At 39.0% G+C, this 22,660-nt stretch overlaps 1 protein-coding gene across 11 annotated transcripts in view; it reads right to left on the bottom strand.

Moving 5' to 3' along the window:
• Positions 1-3,853: 3,853 nt before the first annotated feature.
• The window catches only part of TBCEL (tubulin folding cofactor E like), a 71,193-nt gene continuing 52,386 nt past the window's right edge, over positions 3,854-22,660 (bottom strand). For all 11 annotated transcript variants that reach the window (XM_060399324.1, XM_060399326.1, XM_060399327.1 and 8 more), the window contains one exon: positions 3,854-7,825. In XM_060399324.1, coding sequence (XP_060255307.1) covers positions 7,507-7,825 — 319 coding nt within the window. In that variant the 3' untranslated portion in view covers positions 3,854-7,506. The remainder of the gene's footprint in view (positions 7,826-22,660) is intronic.

The following is a 22,660-nucleotide window of genomic DNA, read 5'->3' as shown; positions in this document are numbered from 1 at the left end:
CCCATCTTGATTGCCCTAACCAGGAATTACTATCAAGCCCAAGATCAGTAAAATCTTTGACTTTGCAGGATGTGACAAGTAATAAAATCAGAAGAAAAAAAAATGTTCTTTTATGTAACTCCAGTGGAGAACAATTTGGCGACATCCACCAAAAGTACTCTGGGGGTTTCCCTCATAGCTCAGTCGTTAAAGAGTCTGACTGCAATGCAAGAGACCTGGGTTTGATCCCTGGGTCGGGAAGATCTCCTGGAGAAGGAAATGGCAACCCACTCCAGTATCCTGGCCTGGAGAATTCCATGGGCTCTACAGTCCACGGGGTCGCAAAGAGTTGGATAGACTGAGCGACTTTCACTTTTTCACTTTCTGACCTTTGATTTAGCAATCCCACTTCTGGGAATGTATTCTACAGTTTTATTTCGAACATGTAAAAGAATGTATCCTTTTTACTGCAGCAAACTGAAAAAAGTAGAAAAGAGAGAGAGGGAGGGAGGGAGATTGGGAGAGTAAAGAAAGACTGAAATGTCTATCAATAAGGTATTGATCAGGGACTTCCTTAGCGGTCCAGTAGTTAGTTAAGACTTAGTGCTTCCAAAGCAAAGGGTGAGGGTTCGATCTCTGGTTGGGGAACTGAGGTCCCACATGCTACATGGCACACTCAAAAATTGTAAAAATAAGGTGTGGTCAAATAAATTATAAATCACATCTAAAATAGAATACTATATGCGTTCTATGCTCAGTCACTCTGTCCTTTCCGACTCTTTGCGACTCCATGGACTGTAGCCCACCAGGCTCCTCTGTTCATGGGATTTTTCAGGGAAGAAGACTGGAGTGGGTTGATGATATACTATAAACAAAGCACAAGATCATTTTGTATATGGTGTTACAGAGAGATTTCTAGGTAGATTTTAAGTGAAAAAAAAAAACAAGGTGCATGATGGTGTATGCTAACTTTGCGGGATAAAAAGGAATCAATAGAATATACATTCTCATTTGACATTATTTGTGTTAACTCTGCAAAGACACACAAGAAACTAATAAAAGATGGAGAACGGGGTTAGAGTGGCATTTTCCAATGTATGCTTTCTTTGTATTGTTTGACTTTTGAATCGTGAATGTTTTCTATTTAAAGATGAAATATAAATGACTTTTAACAGAGGTACTTTCGTAAACATTGAAATATACACCAAACAAAATTTTAACACAAGCAAAGCTATTCATAATGTCCTAGTTGTATTCTCTAATAGTGGAATAAAGCTTACATCTGCTCTCAAATGTATCAGGTAGTTCAGAAAAATTTTTTTCCTCTTTAGCCTATGTTCTTTAATGTTTGCCTCCTCTGATTCTCATTCTTATTTATTTAACACCTTAGTTGTGTTACTTATAGTGACTTAAGAAGCATTCAAGGATGAAGAGTCTGTGAAAGACTCGGTAAACTGAAATTGTGTTGCAATTTTGGGGCATATTTAGATCTCACAGATCATAATAAACTGCCTCCTCTACTTTGTAATAAATATTTATATTCCTCACAAGGCTTTGTCTTTAATTTTAGAGAGGAACAATAGCAGGGACAGCCTCTTCCTTTACCGTAACAAAACATCTGATATAAACTCCATCAGATTACTGTTTCTCCCCTTCCCCCCACACCCATAAACATCAAGTTTAAGTTCCTTTGAACACGGATGTCTCCTTAATAAGAGTCAAAGTCAAAACTGAGTGACTTGTTTCACCTTGGGCTGTTCACTGAAGCAGTTTTAAGGCTCTAGAATGTCCTCAGCTTGAAAAGCAAATTATCAGTGTCCAGCATCATATTGTGGGTTCATTTATCCTTGTCAATAGCACCCATGACGAGCGTTCACTGTGGCTCCTCCCAGAAGAGCAAAAGAGGCCAACAGGAACATGCCAATCACAGTGTCACAATTCTGCAAGGGGCGTGAGGACAGGTTCCAATCTGGATTTAGAGCCACCAGCCACATCAGTGATTTTTTATATAGAGCAACTCAATTTAGTAAATGAATATTGAGGGCTATCTCATTTTAGTGTGTTAGTGAAACATCAAGATTAACAATAACGGTGTGTGTGTGTGTAGGGTTACGAAGGAGAACTTCAGTGGCAAGTACTGTAGTACAGCTGTCAACTGCCGCCCAATCTCTGGGGTTTGAATCCTGGCTCTAGTGTCCAACGGTGCAACTTTCGGCAAGTTACTCAGCCTCTCTGTGCCTCATGATTAAGAAGATGGAGATAAATAATAGTGCTGAACCATAGGGATGTCATCAACACCAAAAGGCTTTAATACAGGTAGAGCACCTAGGTTGGGCCCTGGTTGATAAGAAGTGCTCATTGTTAGTGTTGAGAAGAAATATGAGGATGAAAATTATAAGCCTGGATCCCTGGCACTGATTAACATAACCAAGTACTCTCTCTATTTTTGTCTCATCTTCCTCTTGGATTTGGAGAAGGCAATGGCAACCCACTCCAGTACTCTTGCCTGGAAAATCCCACGGATGGAGGAGCCTGGTAGGCTGCAGTCCGTGGGGTTGCAAAGAGTTGGACATGACTGAAGCGACTTAGCAGCAGCAGCAGCCTCTTGGATTATGAGTTTGTTATTCCTCTCTTGATATATGCGCCTTAAAATAGAATGCAAACTGCTCAGGGGCCTAAACTACATTGAAGAAGAGCATAAGATGTTCACGTATATTATACTCATAGGTCTAGGCAAATACATGTATTTGAATACTTCAATAGATCAATTAAAAAAAAAAAACCCTAAACATTTTTAGGGTTATTCTCAAATTTTTGAAGGATACAGAAGTTCATTATATTTTAAGGAGATATAATATGGTATGTTATCCCCTTCATGTATTAACTCAATTCCTAAATCTCAAGTTACATTAAAAACTTAACATTAGATGAAATTATGTTAATATTTATCATGACCTATGTTTTTAAAGGTTATCTGGCTAAATTTGAATCCTGAAATTCTAAGTTGGAGAACACAGATAACTTCTTTTCCAGAGAAGAGTTGGAAAGACAAACAGGACTTCAAAGGTTAACCTTCTTGTGTTACATGCATTCTAACAACTGTTAGAAGTTACAGTGCTGTTCAGTCCAGTGGGGTAATGGGCGTCTTGACATATATCTCCCGTGGAAGAACTCAGAGAAGCTCATAATAAATACTAGTTAAATAGAACTTAGCTCAGAGGTTAAAACTACAATTTTTTGAAATTTGAGGTAGAAATAAGAGGTAGAAATAATCTTAAACAGGTCATGATACTTCTGCATTTCTGAACAACTGAGAAAAAATTTAATAGATACTGTCTTCTAAATACAGTAACAAAGTATACATAGTACTTGGACTTCAATTCTTGGTACAAGGTTCATTCATAACAGATCACTGAGAAATTATTGATAAGCAGATATAGTTCAGGGCCCAAACTCTAATTCTTATACAAAATTATTTTCAAAGGAAAGAAGTGTCCTTTGGAACACTGTCACAAAAGCTTAATTCATCTAAATGAGATTCTTATTCAAAAAGGGGGATGCCAAATATCTCAAAGATGGGTTTTTATTTTTATTTATTATTTTTGGGGGGTTTTTATTTTTAAAAGAGCATGTTAGAAGTATAAAACTTTGCTGACAAAAAAGTAATATTTCCTATGAATTCTTTGTTTTGCAACTTTAATCTCTAATTTTGACAACAGACTGACTAAATTTCTTAAGCTGATCAGATTCTTACCAACTTAGGCCCAGTTCCCCAAAGGACTCAACCAGCGCACTATCATCGACTTTTTGATATATAAAAATAAACGTACTTTGATGACACAACTCCAGGGAAAAAAAAATCAGAACACAAAGAGAAAGTGGACTTGGATTTTTAATTTTTTTTAAAGATTATCTCTCTATATATATATTAATAAAAAGTGCAAAGAATAGACCTTCATGTTTAAATTATATTCTAAAATAAAATATATATATTTCCATTAACTGCAGGAGACAACTGGCAAGTAAAGAGCCTGAGAGAGTCCAGTCCCTCTCCATCACTACAGTGGATACATATTCGAAGGAAGCACCTATGAAAAATAGAGTGTTCACAACACACCTGGTAACACAGAGAGCTTCTGGGTGTTCTTGGAAGCAGTTGGTTTGCATTTGCAATCCAACATGAAATGAGGGGAAAAGTCAAATTCATCAATGGAAATGACATTGCTTAGAACAAACTATTATTCTGTATTCTGTTTTATTTGCCCTGGAGCCTAGCACCTCGCATGGAGCAAGCCACCCTCAACACATGGGCTCCTAAAAGCTGTCACCTGCTGCCTCAAATGGTGACGAGTTACTGGTGTAACAAGTCGTCCCTGTTCATAACACTGCTGATTTAGCAACATAGCTGAAACATTTGGTTAGAACTGAACTTTCCTTTCTTTTTAAGGAAACAAACTTTTAAAACATAGCATCATAACATTTGGCTCTGTTACATACAGCTCTGTTTGGGGCTTATTTTCACCAAAAGGTCTTAAAGGAACAAGGGTTACATAATATCTGCTTTCTTAGGTATTTACAGTCACTGTGGCAATAGGTTACAGAAACAAGAGAAACTTTCAATAAGAAAAAAAGATACATGACTCTGGACTTTTTTTTTTAACGCAATGTGGGATATTTCAACAATTCAAATTCAAAAATGTATTTCCACTGTGGTTTCAGCAGCTCCATGCCCACATGAAAAGGATGCCTCAGTTTTGACTTGGTTTTCTTTTATTACCTTTTTCATAACTGAAAAGAATTTCTATTTTAGAAAAGGTATGTTCTATACACTGTGTCTGTAGCAACATTATCTGTAATACTGGCTATGACAGAACTTTGCTTCATAAATGTCAATGATATGCTCTCGCTGAATCTGGATGAAGTTAACATTAAAACACAGATAAGCTACAATCAATTATGCATAACTTGTTGACTCAGAAATCCATGGTCTCTCTTCTCCTTCTTTTTGGCCTGTTATAAAAATAATTTTGGTTACAAGTGTCTACACAGCACCAATTTTATTTCAAGAGCAGCATCTTTACTCGGCTACCCAAATAAGTCTACATGTATGCATGCTCAAACAGCTTTTCTCATTTACTTCTGTTCTGTAACTCTAAAAGAGTGATAATTGCATTAGATCTTGTCTCAATCAAAAATCATTTAGCAATTATTAGAACCATCAATTACTATGTCCCCCAAATACCCACGGCCATTGAGTTAAATGAGAAGTTCCCTTGACATGCAACTGTGTAATTGGAGAATTACGCCTGCAGCTGATGGGCACTGTGTTCTGTAACAGCAGAAGGAACAAGTCTCTAATAGTAAAAAAGCATTTTCATAAAACTTTGTCATATATAAAATATCTTATTAATTGTTACTATTTCACTGATGATTAAAGCGTAACACAGGTGTTCGCTCTGCTTTTTGCTGTGAGACAGTCGTGGGTCATACAACCTTAAAAAATAAGAGCCCATCTGTTTCCCAGGCTGACAAAAGCGATGGGCTCATTACAGCTCCTCTCTCATACTCATTCGCACTCACACGCACGTACACAAAGCACCCACAGTTTTAATCGTCATGACACTGTTGCCACACTTTTTCCCACCTCCAAAAATCTGTCAGGAAAATGTGATTGCAAAATAATTATTCTTGTCTATACCCCACCTGGATCTCCATTGTTCATTTTTATGATTTTGAAAGATAAAGTTTGCAGCAGCAGGAGAGCTGGCCTCATTCATCTTCCTAAACCCTTTGGTTTCCACCTTCAACATTACGGTGAATGTAGATTTGACCCAGCAAGCCTGGGTCAAAGGCTTTACAGATACTGAACCTGAAGTGCATTAAAGAGAATAAACACCTGCTATTGTGGCCTAGGATGACTGAAAAAGTAGCAATAATAAACACAACTTTGTATCTGAGAAGGGTTTTACAAGAGTCATCTAAACATTTCGTGAGACTCCAAGAGTTTGTAGAAGCGATGGAATCATGTAACAAAGGTCAAAAGGTCAAATGCAATCAGATAACAATTACATTCTTTGAAAAATACTTCATGTGCACACTTTCTGCCCCAGTGGCACTAAGTCCTTTTCAAGTCTCCCATCGGTAAACGTGGTGGATCCGGAAAAACATATATCAAAGAAAGAGACCACACTGATTAACAAGAGAACAGAAGAACAAGCCAAAAGAGGTCAGAGCAGGTAAGGACTACCTTTTAAAGAGAAGTGCTTTAAATATGATTGTGCAAAAAACATAACTTGGAGGCAAATCTGAAGTTTTGACACTTATACTTTACTCAGAGATTAGTCAGAGCTGTTCTCCTGTAGGGGCAACTAAGTTGAAACATAAAAGGAATTGTTTAATTATGACATCACAAAATCCCAGGGAAGAACTGGGAATCAAAGATCCCGTTGATGAAAATTTCCCACTTCTTCTAATGCAAGGTGCGAGAGCAAAGACTTCAAATGATGCCAGGCAGGGAAGTCACGATACACTTTCTCCCATATCCCCTCTACGTTGACTCCCTCACACATACTACCAAGAGTTTATTAGGTAACTCTTAGCTCTCCTGGCATGTATATCCACTGCACTATTGAATTCTTCATAAAGTCAGGCCTCCATTCCCAATAAAGTAATGAAAAAGATAGATATGAAAAAAATACATTCAAAAAGCAAAAAGCAAAGCACTCTGGGATTTGACCTATTTCATGCCAGTAACGGGTGATCTACTAGGGGAGGAACATTAAGACTGGGAAAGTCACACACACAGAGCTGACTGCTCGTGCCTGCGCTTCCAGCAGCCGGTGTCCCCTCACAGACTCTTCTTTCAGACCCTAACAGAACTAAAGGTTCCAACTGAGTACCTGAGATCAGAATCAGGTTGAGAAACGCTTGAAACATGTGAAATTATTTCAAAATGGAGAAATGAAGGAAAAAACTTACCCAGGTTGAGAAATGAGAAGTTAGGTATGGACAGAATAAAACTATTGGGCAAATGTGCAGACACAAGTCAAAAGGAAAAACTGAACACAAGAAGAAAAGGAGAGAAGGAGGGGAAAGTGGAGGAACTGAGAGAGACATGCTGGCCCTTCCTGGAAAGACTCCTTATCTCCTGATTTAAGCGCAAGATGCCCTCCTGGGGGGACGCACTGCTCACACCAGCATCACAAGTGTACCTAAGTGGTCATGATGACCAAGCGGCAGACAGATCCCCGTGAGCACAGCTAGATGTCAGCACTGCCCAGGCATCTCTCATGAGGGTGGGCACAGGGACTGGGGATGTGGCCAATTCTGGTGGCAGAGCCGAAGGAATCAGTGGTAGAAAGTACCAAAAGCAGCCCCGTAACCCATTTTAGAGGGAAATATACAAAACCCCCCAAAACCTAAACAAAACAAAACTAAACAAAACAACCTTCTCCCTCCTGAAGAAAACCTCATGGAACAAATGCCCTGCAAGGCCTAATATGTGTGTTCTCACAAGGCTGGCAGAGGTTATTTTGTCTTGGATTCCACAAAAATTTTGTCTCCATCCCTAATGCCAAAAGAATGCAAGGCTCGAGAGCTGTACTTCATTTCCTCTGGGCCAAAGGGTGCTTCATGGTCAAAATAGTAGAGAAGCATGCTGCTCGTGGGTAACTGAACTAGAGTTTTTAATTGTTTCTTTAGTTCTGCAACTGTTTGGTCCAGACGAATGCTCATCTCTTCCACCTGGTCGTTAAAGTGGACTTCTACTTTCGCACTGCTTTGGGGTCTCAGGTCCACTTCTGCCAAAGGCTCCAACTTCCCATATTTTGTGATGAGTTCATGATACCTAGAAGGGAAAAAAAAAGCAAAACAGTGATAGCCTAAGCCACCAGCACAAGAACTACTGACTTCTTCAGAACTGCAGGTAAACTACTGTTATTCTCAACATCTTTCTAATATCCTAGTCTAATATTATATCTGCTTACCTGCCTACCTATCTACTGTGACTATGTGGAATCTGTGATCTGATATGGTTGTCTCCTTGAAATTTCAGTAAAACCCCATCCTTGCAGAGAGGGGGTTTCTTCTAAAGATGGCTATCATCCTGCTGCTAATAATTATGGAAGAATACGCTTAGAGAGGAGAGGAGAACCTAAAAAGGTAGACACTACAAAGGTTACAGACAGAAATCCAGTCACTGTGTAGAACCCACTTGCTTGGGCATCATCATCAAGGTGTGTAGATATCTAAGCCCATGTTTTTTGGTAATAGCTAGAAAGATGGACATAGACCAGCAGTTTCTGACCCTAGAGAAGCCATAACTTACAAACAAAAACACTGTTGTAAAAAATAGTTGTATATTAGCTATTAACACTGATTTTTCAGTGATGCTTTGTTTGAATGGTCCTGCCTAGCCTAGTTGACTGTAATATAAGGAGTTTGTGGAAGAATCAAGAATATATTCCTGTAAAAAAGTGGTAAATAAGGTCCGACTAGTCAAGGCTATGGTTCTTCCAGTGGTCATGTATGGATGTGAGAGTTGGACTGTGAAGAAGGCTGAGCACCGAAGAATTGATGCTTTCGAACTGTGGTGTTGGAGAAGACTCTTGAGAGTCCCTTGGACTGCAAGGAGATCCAACCAGTCCATTCTGAAGGAGATCAACCCTGGGATTTCTTTGGAAGGAATGATGCTAAAGCTGAAACTCCAGTACTTTGGCCACCTCATGCGAAAAGTTGACTCATTGGAAAAGAGCCTGATGCTGGGAGGGATTGGGGGCAGGAGGAGAAGGGGACGACTGAGGATGAGATGGCTGGATGGCATCACGGACTCAATGGACGTTGAGTCTGAGTGAACTCCTGGAGATGGTGATGGACAGAGAGGCCTGGCGTGCTGTGATTCATGGGGTCGCAAAGAGTCGGACACGACTGAGCGACTGAACTGAACTGAACTGAACTGAGGGATACAAGTTCCCTGATCAAGGCAAAGATACTAGGAGAAAAGTGAATTATGCAGGTGGGACCAGGGCCTAAGAGGACAAGTTTCCCATGTGGAAAATCTCTCGTCTGCTAGCTTTGGAGAATGTAGGTTTGATCTCCCTGCGGAAGCTGAGCAGTTTTCTACAAACCAGAGAGGGGGAAAGTGCTGAAAAAGATCTGATATTAGCTTTATTATAACCAAGATATACTGAGGTTAATTCTGGATCAGAACACAGTGGTCATAAGCTTGCTACTCCCCAACCTTCTCCACCCTACTTTGGCTTTAACTCAGTTAAATCAGTGTTGTAACTAGGCTGGTAGAACACTGAAGCTGCAGTGAGACCTCTGGTTAGGGATGGAGGCAGTCATTGCCATGAAGCGGGGGACCAGGTGAAATAGCACCGGCCTTGGAGTCAGAAGAGCTGATGTCAGAGTCTTGACTTGTAATTTGTTGTGTGACTTACCAACTCATTCAATCCTTTCGTATCTCAGATTCCTCACTAGTAAAACTGGGATAATAAGTCTGTTCTTCCTACCTTATATGACAGTTGTGAGGCTCATACAAAATAACAGATGAGTAAGAACTTGGCCACCTCATGTGAAGAGCTGACTCATTGGAAAAGACCCTGATGCTGGGAGGGACTGGGAGCAGGAGGAGAAGGGGATGACAGAGGATGAGATGGCTGGATGGCATCACCGACTCTATGGACATGAGTGTGAGTGAACTCCGGGAGTTGGTGATGGACAGGGAGGCCTGGCATGCTGTGATTCATGGGGTCGCAAAGAGTTGGATACGACTGAGTGACTGAACTGAACTGAAGAACTTGTAAATTCTAAGTCCATACACAAAGAAGTATTAAGACTCCATTCCTGCTGTCTAGGACTTGTATTATTAAACGATACATACCCTTTAAAAAATATATGACTGAAATCTACTTAGGAAGGACTTCTCTGAAAAGATGGTGTTATGGTGAAACACATTACAGAAATTTCTCCCAGGTCTTGGACCCCAAATAATATTTTTTAAGGGTAAAATATTACCAGCAGCAACTCATACAGAAAAAGAGGGAACAGTCTCATTGAAATAGCCTTTTAAAAGGAACCAAAAGCTTTGTGCGATGTGGTTTTGTTAATAAGCAGGGATCCTAATTCAACCCCTAGAAGACATTATGGAGAAAGAAGGTAAGGAAACAAAATCCTTACCAAGGTCAGTACCTTTAGTGCACTGACCAGCACTTTTAAATCTAGAGCAAATGGCTGAAGGAGAATGGATGCAGCTAGGAGGAAGACTAAGGACATCCCTCAGGGGTCAGAAGGTGCTATTCCCCACTGCCAGTATGTCAGGATCTCAGCAAGGAGAAACAAAACAAAACAAAACCGTCCACAGAAACAAAACACAAAACCACCAGGACTTGAAGTTTTCCAAGGCTCCTAGTTAAAAAGGCAAAATGACTCAAAGTCCAAGGGTATCTTTCTGTTACCCAGTCTCCTAGCGTATTACAACTTCAAGTAAGTAAAACTAGGTTATGATAATTTAACAAAATCTTGGGAAAGATAGCAGAACCCAGGGGTCAAATAAAAGCTGAACCCAGTTCTACAGATGTTTTCCCTTCAGACTACAGGAAAGTAGATAGAATTGTAACACCCCAGACTCTCAGACTCTGTCCAGGAGGGAAAAAAGAAACAGTGGTGAGGGGTCAGGAGTCTACTTAGACCATGTTTCAGTAAAGACATGGTCCAGAGAGAGGGACTCACTTTTAAGCATAAGCAAGAAGATAAGACAAAGAGGCAACTAAGCACATACCACACAGCACAAGGAATAAAAGAGAGAAACACATAAATAAAAGGCAGAGGAGAACTCGATCTCAAAGAAAACATCTCAATGAAATGAAAATGCCCCACAGATACTCTAAGGTGCAGAAATTAATAAGTGCATTAATATCATAAAATGGGAGCTCAAAGATAAAGGATAAGCAGCAGAATGGGATGAAAAGCGAGATTTCAGCACCAGTGAAAGAGACTGAGCAAAATAACACATTTCCTACCAAATAAATAAATTAGAAAGCATGACCCAGGAATATTATACCTCACCAAGTTGTTTTTTTTTTTCTCCCCAGAAATAAGCTTAACAAGCAAACTTAGGGAATATAGCACCCTCGAGTCTTTCTGAAAAAGAAAAACACTAGTCAACAATGAGATTAAAGAACTAGCGGTAAGCCCTGAATCTATTTAAATATAAAACTAAAACTTAATATTATAGCTATATAATTCTATACTTATTTATACTTGACATTATAGTCAACTGAATTTATCTCAAGCATAAACATATTTGTACACAAAATTATGGCCCATGTGCAGAAATTAGCCAATTTGTTACAACTGGTCAAGTCTACCTACAAATTAAATGACCTATAAATTAGGACACTCTAAGGTCTTATAGTTTTCTCAAACTCGACAGGTCCAAAGATAATTCATTGTTGCTCCCCAACCTTCTTCTCTTCTAGTCTTTCTTATCTCAGTAAATGGCACCAGAAACTATCTAATCATCCCAGCCAGAAACCGAACAGTTGTCCGGATTCCTTCCTATCTCTCTTCTCCACTTCTCCCACTCATCAACTGCTGTGTCATACTAATTCTATTCCTAAATATTTCAGGAGTCTATCTGCATCTCTTTGCCCACTTGTCTTGTAAATTCAAGACACTATCATTAATAACACAGATTGCCACAGCTTTCTTTGGATGCATAAGCTGGATGAGTCTCCTCAGTATTTGTTCCAACCTCATCCTAGAATGCATTTCTATACTGCAAAGATGAAAACTACATTTACCACCCTTCTTTTCAGGTGAGATTTAACTTTCATCAATCTCATTCAACAGCCCAGGGAGAGAGAGAGTGGCTCTAGCAGACGTGGGTGGGAACAGCTTGGTTAGAGGCTTCCTAATGATCAGATGGTGGTTCACATAGTGTGTTCCTGCAGTCAACTCTCTGGCAGCAGCTTGCTGGTCTCCAGGTCACAGCTAAGGGAGTGTGATCTACCCCAGGGACAGCAGCTTCCTGAGTCTCCCCTTATCTGGTGCCAGTGGAGGAAGCAGTGCCCTTGGTAGCCTAGTTCTGCAGTACCCCTCTAGAGATAATCCTAGGGAGGCAGCCCTTCTTCAGATTCTATAACATCTTATTCCTTGTATCAAATCCCGTTCTTCTTACAATAGCTCATGTGGCTCCTCTTACCTGAATCTCAAATGATAGTCCTTTCAATGGTTTCCCAGGACCTTAGAGTGGCTCCCCAATTACTCTTGTCTATATTATAGCCAAAGTCATTGTTATAAAACACAAAGTTGACCACAACATTCTTCTCTTAGAATCACATACAATGCAGAGAATAAAGTCTTAAGTCTTCAATATGATTAAGATGGGCAGACTTTTGTCTATCCCCAGTCACCTCCATTCCCTGGTGTTATTCTCAAGATTATATCATGCTATGTGGCATAGCTGATCCTAAAATAGGGAGATTAACTGGATGCTTATGTGCATGCTCGGTCGCTTCAGTCGTGTCTGACTCTTCGCAACCTTATGGACCATAGTCCACCACGCTCCTCTGTCCAAGGGATTCCCCAGGCAAGAATACTGGAGTGGGTTGCCATGCCTTCCTCCAGGGGAATCTTCCCAACCCAGGGACTGAACCCACGTCTCTTATGTCTCATGCATTGGCAGGCGGATTCTTTACTACTAGTGCCACCTGGGAAGCCCATTAACTGGGTGGGGCCTAATCTAATCATATGAGCCCCTAAAAGCAGAGAGACTTCTCCAGCTAACAATAGAAGAGGAAGTGAGGGAGATTCCAAGCATGAGAAGGACCTGATATGAGACTGCTGGCTTGAAGATGAAGAGAGGCACATGGAAAGCTTGAGAAGAGACAGAATTAAGCGGCCATCCTGAACAAGCCTGAAAGGAGACGCTTCTCCAGAACCTCCAATAAGGGACACAACCCTGTTGACTGACTCCTTGATTTTGGCCTTGTGAGACCCTAAGCAGAGAACCCAGTTAAGCCATCCTGTGCTCACACTTAACCGTTAACATAATAAGCAGACATTGTTTTAAGCCGCTAAGTTTATAGCATTTAGTTATAGCAGCAATAGAAAACTAATACTTTGATTGTAAAAGTGCCTTCATTATTTCATTCCCATGTAACTTTTCAAACTTATTTTGTGTCATCAATATAACCACATCCTACACCTATTTCCCACTTTTTATTTATTGATTTTGAGGTAACGTCAGCAGAGTTTTGTAAATGGATGAAAGCCTGGATATAGACTATAACAAATACTGACTCTTTATGCTATAAAAATAAAGAAAAAATATTAAAGTTGTGATTCATGATAACTCACTACATACATAGAATATGTACCCCTAAAAGTTACATAAGTGAAAATCATGATTTCAAGATAATATGTTTATCCCCAAATATCTTTGTTTTGGATTATTGTTAAGCAAGGCAAATCAGTAGATAGAAAAAATCATGATTTTACAAAATGCCCAGTAAATTTTAGAAACCAATTTCTTAGTCCACCAGCTTAGTATTTTATTCATTATTCAAAAGTTCATCTAAACAATGTCTAAACTATACCTGCATATTCTGTATTATCTGAGCTTTTCTTAGCATCATCAGCCCCAAAGCTATAGCCATAAGAGGTAAATGGCTTTTCTCTTTTCAAAGCTGTATGATTTCTGATGATTAAGTAGTCTTCAAAATGAATGATCTCAATTTATAGTCTACCAATCAGTACTGCTATCTGGCTATTAAAAAGTATTTAATATTTGTAAGCCTTACTTCTGAAGTGGGCAAAATGCTATCAGCCTACCTTGGAAGATACTACTGACAAGGATATACTGTAATAAGCAAATGCTAAAATGTAATATATACTGTGTTTGTGTTCAGTAGTTCTGAATACCATTCCCCCATGACCTTCCAACAGAAAATGACCAATCACAAGAGAAACAAAATCTACTACACACAGCATAAAGGCCAGCATGACCACATGGGTAACTGAAAATGATAAATGGAAACCAAATGCTAGCCACAACCTTGTGAAGAACACTACCCACAGACAAACTGGCATTGTGCTTTTTTCCTCCTCCTTATTAAATAAAAACACCCACAGAGAGAAAAGCTTCTTTCAACTTTAAGAGTCTTTGAATGGTGAGGAGTTAGAAATTAGTTACTTGTAAAGTGGGTTGTGGGTGGCACTAACAAAGGGGGGACTGGAGAATGAAGTCACGCTTCGTGGAGCTGGGGTGGGCACTGCACTCCCAGCGCACATAAACCAGCCTTCATACACGAGGCTGCTGGTCCACGGCATACCAGCCTAATGGGACAGACACATGAGCGTATTTCAGTAGCATGATGGTCAGGCGGGGAGAGGTGTGTCCCTTTCCCCTTACTGCCTATTTTCACTCTTACTAAGATAGCTAGGAGCATTTCCTCAGTTACAATCCAGTCACTGGTCTACGAAGCTAGAATAAGACCTGACACACTACTTGAAAAGGACTGTAGGTTTCCACCATAAATCTTAGTGAGGGTGAATTTATGAAAAAACCTAATTCCCAAAGACGAACAGAGACAAAGGTTACCTTGCAGTCTTATAAACCATCCTAAGCAATATGAACATAATATTTTATATAATTTTTAGGAACACGGAAGACTAAAGGAGGCCTAGAAGCAAAGGTTTTAAGCTGGCAGAAAGCTCCCACATTTGGACCTCATGTCTCCAAATCCATAAAAGCAGCAGCTCACAATCTCAAGGAGCATCCTAGAGAAAAACGATGAGTCTTACATAAAATGTAAGTGCATTACCACAATGGCATTATGGGTATCCCAGAAGTGTTCCATCTCTCCCTTAAAACTGTCTGGAGGTGTGCTCACAGGGGCCTATACAGCAGTGTTAAGCTAACAATTCTCCTACTCTATTGAGTCTCAAAAGCAAACTCATATTGAATCAACTAGAGTATTTATTCTAAACAAAGCTGTTTTACTTCAAAATAAGGTCTTCCTTGTGGCTCAGCTGGTAAAAAATCCACCTGCAATGCAGGAGATCTGGGTTTGATCCCTGGGTTGGGAAGATCTCCTGGAGAAGGGAAAGCCTATGCACTCCAGTATTCTAGCCTAGAGAATTCCATAGACTGTATAGTCCATGGGGTTGCAAAGAGTTGGACACGACTGAGTGACTTTCACTTTCACTTCAAAATAAATCCCTTGGACTGTAAGGAGATCAAACCAGTCCATCCTAAAGGAAATCAGTCCTGAATATTCACTGGACAGACTGATGCTGAAACTCCAATATTTTGGCTATCTGATGCGAAGAACTGACTCCTTAGAAGAGACCCTGATGCTAGGAAAGATGGAAGGCAGGAGGAGAAGGGGACAACAAAGGATGAGATGGTCGGATGGTATCACCGACTCGATGGACATGAGTTTGAGCAAGCTCCAGGAGTTGGTGATGGACAGGGAAGCCTGGCGTGCTGCAGTCCATGGGGTCACAAAGAGTCGGACTTGACTGAATGACTGAACTGAACTGAAATCCCTAACACAGACATCTCTCTCTTTAAGGAATGCAACAAACAAAACATGAAAAATCCCTTATGCTTCTCTTGAACAAAATCATTAAACGTAACTGGAAGAAAACTATTCACACAGTTTACTTTGTTTCCCAAGGTATTACAAAGGATTCAAAATCCATTTCAAACATCTGATTGCTGTCATTTAATCTCTCTTGTATGGTATGCTTTCTCTTTTTTTTGACATGGTATCATACCATGGCATGGAAGAAGAAATGGCAACCCACTCTGGTATTCTTGCTAGAAAAATGCCATGGACAGAGGAGCCTGGCAGGCTACAGTCCGTGGGGTCGCACAGAGTCAGACACGACTGAGCACACACACATGCCTGCATATCATGGCATATCAAGGCAGCTGCCATAGCAGTCTACAGCTGGGATTTTGCACTCTACTTAAACAGTTTCCTCAAAGTCACCAACATCTTTTAAAACACATAAAACATCACATTTCAGAAGCAGAAAAGATCACAGAGATCATCTACTACATACTTTACAGATAAGCAATTGAATTGAGGGCCAGTTTGCTATGCAAGAATGAAAGGTAGAAAGTAGAATTTGGGTCTTGTTCTCAGACCATCATTCTTTCTCAGTTATCACCATCTTGATGGTTTGCTGCAATAATGAATACTGTTCTAGAAATTCTCTTCTCCTTTTACAGTCTCTTTTTACAGGTTTTCCTTTTATCATCTATACTTGAGTAGTACTCAAAATTCACTCCCAGATTCTCATCCCTTTTCAGTCTATGATGTTCCATCATGGAGCTCATTCTTTCACTTAAATGAAGCCACAGATGCTACCCACTTGTCCTCCTCAAGCTTCTGTATTTCACCTACATCCAGAATTACTTATTCTCATCATTCACACAGAGCAAAGTGTCTGGAACTGAACTTAGTATTTTTCATATAGTTTTCCATAAAGACTTAGAATTTTGTTTCAATTCACTATTTCTTAAATTCAAGTACTGTCAACATTGCCTAGTAAATGGACAGACATCTAGTCATATAATAGAATACTATATAGCAGATAAGTAATTATTTGATATACACTTATCAATATGATTAAAACCCTGAACAAAATGGCTCCATAAATTCACATTTTAACATATTTCTGCTCCAAAAGCAGAATAAAATGGGTAAAATGTGAAAGGGTTGAATTCAAGAACACATGGCCCAGTCTCAAAAATAAGAGACATCTCCATGGACCAGAAACTGAACAGAAATACAAAGCACACAACTGAAACTATAGGACCACTGGACTCCAAGTTCAGAGCAGGTAGTAGCAGTCAGGAGTTAAGTTCCTGTCAAGCAAAGGTGGTGAAAAGTACCCCACAGGAGGTACAGGAACTCAAGCCAGGATCACTGCCTGAAGTATCAGCAGAGTTAGGGTAATGTGAGGTTGCACATGAAATAAGGAGGCAAAAGACTGCTGCAGGTCCACTTCCTCAGGCTACCTCTTTTGACCAATGGGCCTAGGTAAAGGAAGTAAGAAGATAACTCTTCCAAAAGGAACTGAATCAAATCACCTACTGCTTGGGGTTTCCCAGGTGGCACAGTGGTAAAGAATCTGCCTTCCAATGTAAGAGACATAAGAGATGTGGGTTTGATCCCTGAGTCAGGAAGGCCCCTCGAGTAGGAAATGGCAACCCACTCCAGTATTCTTGCTTGGAAAATTCCAGACAGAGGAGCCTGGCGGGCTATAGTCCATGGAGTTAAAAAGAGACGGACACGACTGAGCGACTAAGAACATACACACACACCTCCTGCCTAGGTGACTAGATTTACACTAACTCAGTAATTAGTGGGATAGGGTCTCCAAAATCCATTGTGAGAGCTGGTTCTAGATCAAGAGTCTAGGGAGCTGGTTAGAGACAACTGCAAAAACCATTAGAAAGGGAGGGATATATATAGCTCAAAAGATATATAAAAATAATTATCTATATATATATATATATATATATATATAAGTAGCGATCCTCAACATGTATATATCTAACAAGAGAGCTTCAAGATAATGAAGCAAAAACTGGTAGAACTGGAAGCTGAAATGGACAAATCCATAGTTACAGTTAGAGACTTTAGCACTCCTTTCTCTGTTTCTCAGTAATTAACAGAATAAGAATACAGAAAATGGTGAGCAATATAAAGACTTGGCCAGTACTACAAATCTGACCTGACATTTTTAATACACATTTTCTAGCAACATCAGAAAACACATTTTTTCCTAGTGCATATGGAACTTTGTCCAAAACAGACCATATTCTAGGCTCAAAATATACCTTTATTAGGTTTAAAATAGTTGAAATAATACAAGATATGTTATCTGACTATAATAAAATTATAAATCATTAACAGAAATATAACTGCAAAATGTCCAAGAATTTGGAAAATACACAACACACATATGTAAATAACTCATGGGTCAGAAAGTCACAAGAAAAATTAGAAAATTTTCTAAATTCAATAAAAAAACAATATATCAAAAATTATAGAATGTAGCTAAAGCAGTTGTTTAAAGAGAAATTTATAGAATTAAATGTTTACAAAGAAAAGAGGTCTCAAATAAATAATCTAAGCTTCCACCTTAAGAAACTAGAAAAAGATGAGCAAACTAAACTCAAACCAAGAAGGAAGAAACTAATAAAGATATGAGAGGAAAATCAGTTCAGTTCAGTCACTCAGTCATATCCAACTCTGCAACCCCATGAATCGCAGCACGATGGACAGGCCTCCCTGTCCATCACCAACTCCCGGAGTTCACTCAGACTCACGTCCATTGAGTCAGTGATGCCATCCAGCCATCTCATCCTCAGTCGTCCCCTTCTCCTCCTGCCCCCAATCCCTCCCAGCATCAGGCTCTTTTCCAATGAGTCAACTCTTCGCATGAGGTGGCCAAAGTACTGGAGTTTCAGCTTTAGCATCATTCCTTCCAAAGAAATCCCAGGGTTGATCTCCTTTAGAATGGACTGGTTGGATCTCCTTGCAGTCCAAGGGACTCGCAAGAGTCTTCTCCAACACCACAGTTCAAAAGCATCAATTCTTCGGTGCTCAGCCTTCTTCACAGTCCAACTCTCACATCCAAACATGACCACTGGAAAAACCATAGCCTTGACTAGACAGACCTCAGTCGGCAGAGTAATGTCTCTGCTTTTGAATATACTATCTAGGTTGGTCATAACTTTTCTTCCAAGGAATAAGCGTCTTTTAATTTCAAGGCTACAGTCACCATCTGCAGTGATTTTGGAGCCCAGAAAAATAAAGTCTGACACTGTTTCCACTGTTTCCCCATCTATTTCCCATGAAGTGATGGGACTGGATGCCATGATCTTCGTTTTCTGAATGTTGAGCTTTAAGCCAACTTTTTCACTCTCCTCCTTCACTTTCATCAAGAGGCTTTTAGTTCCTCTTCACTTTCTGCCATAAGGGCAGTGTCATCTGCATATCTGAGGTTATTGATATTTCTCCCGGCAATCTTGATTCCATCTTGTGTTTCTTCTATTCCAGCATTTCTCATGATGTACTCTGTATATAAGTTAAATAAGCAGGGTGACAATATATAGCCTTGACATACTCCTTTTCCTATTTGGAACCAGTCTGTTGTTCCATGTCCAGTTCTAACTGTTGCTTCCTTACCTGCATACAGATTTCTCAAGAGGCAGGTCAGGTGGTCTGGTATTCCCATCTCTCTCAGAATTTTCCTGTTTACTGTGATCTACACAGTCAAAGGCTTTGGCATAGTCAATAAAGCAGAAATAGATGTTTTTTAAGAACTCTCTTGCTTTTTCCATGATGCAGCGGATGTTGGCAATTTGATCTCTGGTTCCTCTGCCTTTTCTAAAACCGACTTGAACATCTGGAAGTTCACAGTTCACATATTGTTGAGGCCTGGCTTGGAGAATTTTGAGCATTACTTTACTAGCATGTGAGATGAGTGCAATTGTGCAGATATTTGAGCATTCTTTGGCATTGCCTTTCTTAGGGATTGGAATGAAAACTGACCTTTTCCAGTCCTGAGGCCACTGCTGAGTTTTCCAAATTTGCTGCCATATTGACTGCAGCACTTTCACAGCATCATCTTTCAGGATTTGAAACAGCTCAACTGGAATTCCATCACCTTCACTAGCTTTGTTCGTAGTGATGCTTTCTAAAGCCCACTTGACTTCACATTCCAGGATGTCTGGCTCTAGATGAGTTATCACACCATCGTGACTATCTGGGTCATGAAGATCATTTTTGTACAGTTCTTCTGTGTATTCTTGCCACCTCTTCTTAATATCTTCTACTTCTGTTAGGTCCAGACCATTTCTGTCCTTTATCGAGCCCATCTTTGCATGAAATGTTCCCTTGGTATCTCTAATTTTCTTGAAGAGATCTCTAGTCTTTCCCATTCTGTTCTTTTCCTCTATTTCTTTCCATTGATCACTGAAGAAGGCTTTCTTATATCTTCTTGCTATTCTTTGGAACTCTGCATTCAGATGCTTTTATCTTTTCTCCTTTGCTTTTCGCTTCTCTTCTTTTCACAGCTATTTGTAAGTCCTCCCCAGACAGCCATTTTACTTTTTTGCATTTCTTTTCCATGGGGATGGTCTTGATCCCTGTCTCCTGTACAATGTCACGAACCTCATTGCATAGTTCATCAGGCACTCTATCTATCGGATCTAGGCCCTTAAATCTATTTCTCACTTCCACTGTATAATCATAAGGGATTTGACTTAGGTCATACTGGAATGGTCTAGTGGTTTTCCCTACTTTATTCAATTTAAGTCTGAATTTGGCAATAAGGAGTTCATGATCTGAGCCACAGTCAGCTCCCGGTCTTGTTTTTGCTGACTGTATAGAGCTTCTCCATCTTTGGCTGCAAAGAATATAATCAATCTGATTTCGGTGTTGACCATCTGGTGATGTCCATGTGGAGAGTCTTCTCTTGTGTTGTTGGAAGAGGGTGTTTGCTACGACCAGTGCATTTTCTTGGCAAAACTCTATTAGTCTTTGCCCTGCTTCATTCCGCATTCCAAGGCCAAATTTGCCTGTTACTCCACGTGTTTCCTGACTTCCTACTTTTGCATTCCAGTCCCCTATAATGAAAAGGACATCTTTTTTGGGTGTTAGTTCTACAAGGTCTTGTAGGTCTTCATAGAACTGTTCAACTTCAGTTTCTTCAGCATTACTGGTTGGGGCATAGACTTGGATTACTGTGATATTGAATGGTTTGCCTTGGAAACGAACAGAGATCATTCTGTTGTTTTTGAGATTGCATCCAAGTACTGCATTTCAGACTCTTTTGCTGACCATGATGGCTACTCCATTTAGACGGACCTTATTTGGCAAAGTAATGTCTCTGCTTTTGAATATGCTATCTAGGTTGGTCATAACTTATATAAGTGAAATAGAAAGCAGAAAACCAACATAAAACCCATAAAACCCAAAGCTGTTCCTTAAGGTTAGTGAATTTGATAAGCTTCTAGCCAGACTGATCAAGAAAAGAAGATACTAATATCAGGATTAAATGAGGAGACATCACTACAGACTCTAAAACATCAAAGGTTTATAATAAATGAATATTATGAACAACTTTATGCTCATAAATTCAATACCTAAGATAAAATGAATTCCTTCAAAGACACAAACTATCAAAGCTCATTCAAGAAGGAACAACTTGAATCAAGCTATATCTATTAAATAAATTTAATCATAGTTAAAATCTACAGTAAATATCAGGCACAGATGGCTTCACTGACAAATTCTACAAAATACTTAAGAAAGAAATAATATTCTACACAAACTCTTTCAGAAAAGGGAATAAGAAAGAACACTCACAAACTCATTTTATGAGGCCAGCACTATCCTAAAATTCTAGTATTAAACAAAGACAAAGACATTAAGAAAAAGAAAATTACAGATACATAAAAATAATCCTCATGAATGTAGATACAAACATTCTCAACAAAACATCAGCAAGATAAACCTTCCAATATATAAAAAGATTAACATTATATTATAGCCAAGTGAGATTTATTCTCGGAATTTATGGCTGGTTAAACATTAAAAAAAAACAGTTAATATAATTCACTGTAATGGCACACTAAATTTAAAAAACTACATGAGTTTCTTAAGAGATGCAGAAAAAAGAGGGAAAAAAGAAAAATAAAAGAGAAGTATAAGTCATACAGATTGGAAAAGAAGATATACACTGCGCCTTGTCATATACAACATGACTACCTACAATGAATTTACCAAAGAATTACTAGAGGCAATAAATCTAGCAAGGTTGCAAGATGCAAGGTCAATATACAAAAACAAATTGTATTTCTATCCTAGCAATGAACTGTTGAAAACTGAAATTCAAAATAGTACTATTTATAATAGGGCTTAGATACATGAAATCCTTAAGTAAAAATGTAACAAAATATGGGCAGGATTTATGTGGCAAAATACGAAACACCAATTACTTAAAGAAATCATAGAAAACTTGAATAAATGGAGAGATACATTGGTTCATGGACAGAAAGGCTCAATATTATTAAGATGTCAATTCTACCCAATTTGTTCTACAGATTCAACAAAATCTCAAGCAAAATCCCAGCAGGAATTTTTTTTCTAAAATTCAAGAACTTATCCTAATATTTATGTGTAAAGGCAAAGGAATCAGAACAGCCAAAATAACTTTGAAAAGAAAATCAAACTTGAAATCCATACTGCCTGGATTTCAAGACTTATTTTAAAGCTACAGTAATCAAGACAGCATACTACTAGCAAAAGGACAGACACATAGACCAGTGGAAAACAAGAGAGAATCCAGAAATAGAGTCTACCTATACAGTTAATTGTTTTTTCAACAAAAGTATAAACTTAATTAAATAGAAGAAAGACAGTCTTATCAATGAATACAACTAAACAATGACATTCATATTTTCAAATTAAAACAAAACAAAAAATTAATCTATACCTAGATCATATATTAAAATTAACTCAAATGAATCAATGTGCTTAAATGTAAAACCTAAAGCTATAAAATATCTGGAAAACATAAGAAATCTCTGTGATCTATGATTTGATATACCACCAAAAGCATAATCCATAAAAGAAAAAAAATCAGT

The sequence above is a fragment of the Ovis aries genome, chromosome 15 (genome assembly GCF_016772045.2).
Source record: "Ovis aries strain OAR_USU_Benz2616 breed Rambouillet chromosome 15, ARS-UI_Ramb_v3.0, whole genome shotgun sequence".
Classification (NCBI taxonomy): Eukaryota; Metazoa; Chordata; class Mammalia; order Artiodactyla; family Bovidae; genus Ovis; species Ovis aries.
Note: the sequence above shows the minus strand (reverse complement) of the source record. Positions and strands in the feature narration are given on the sequence as shown.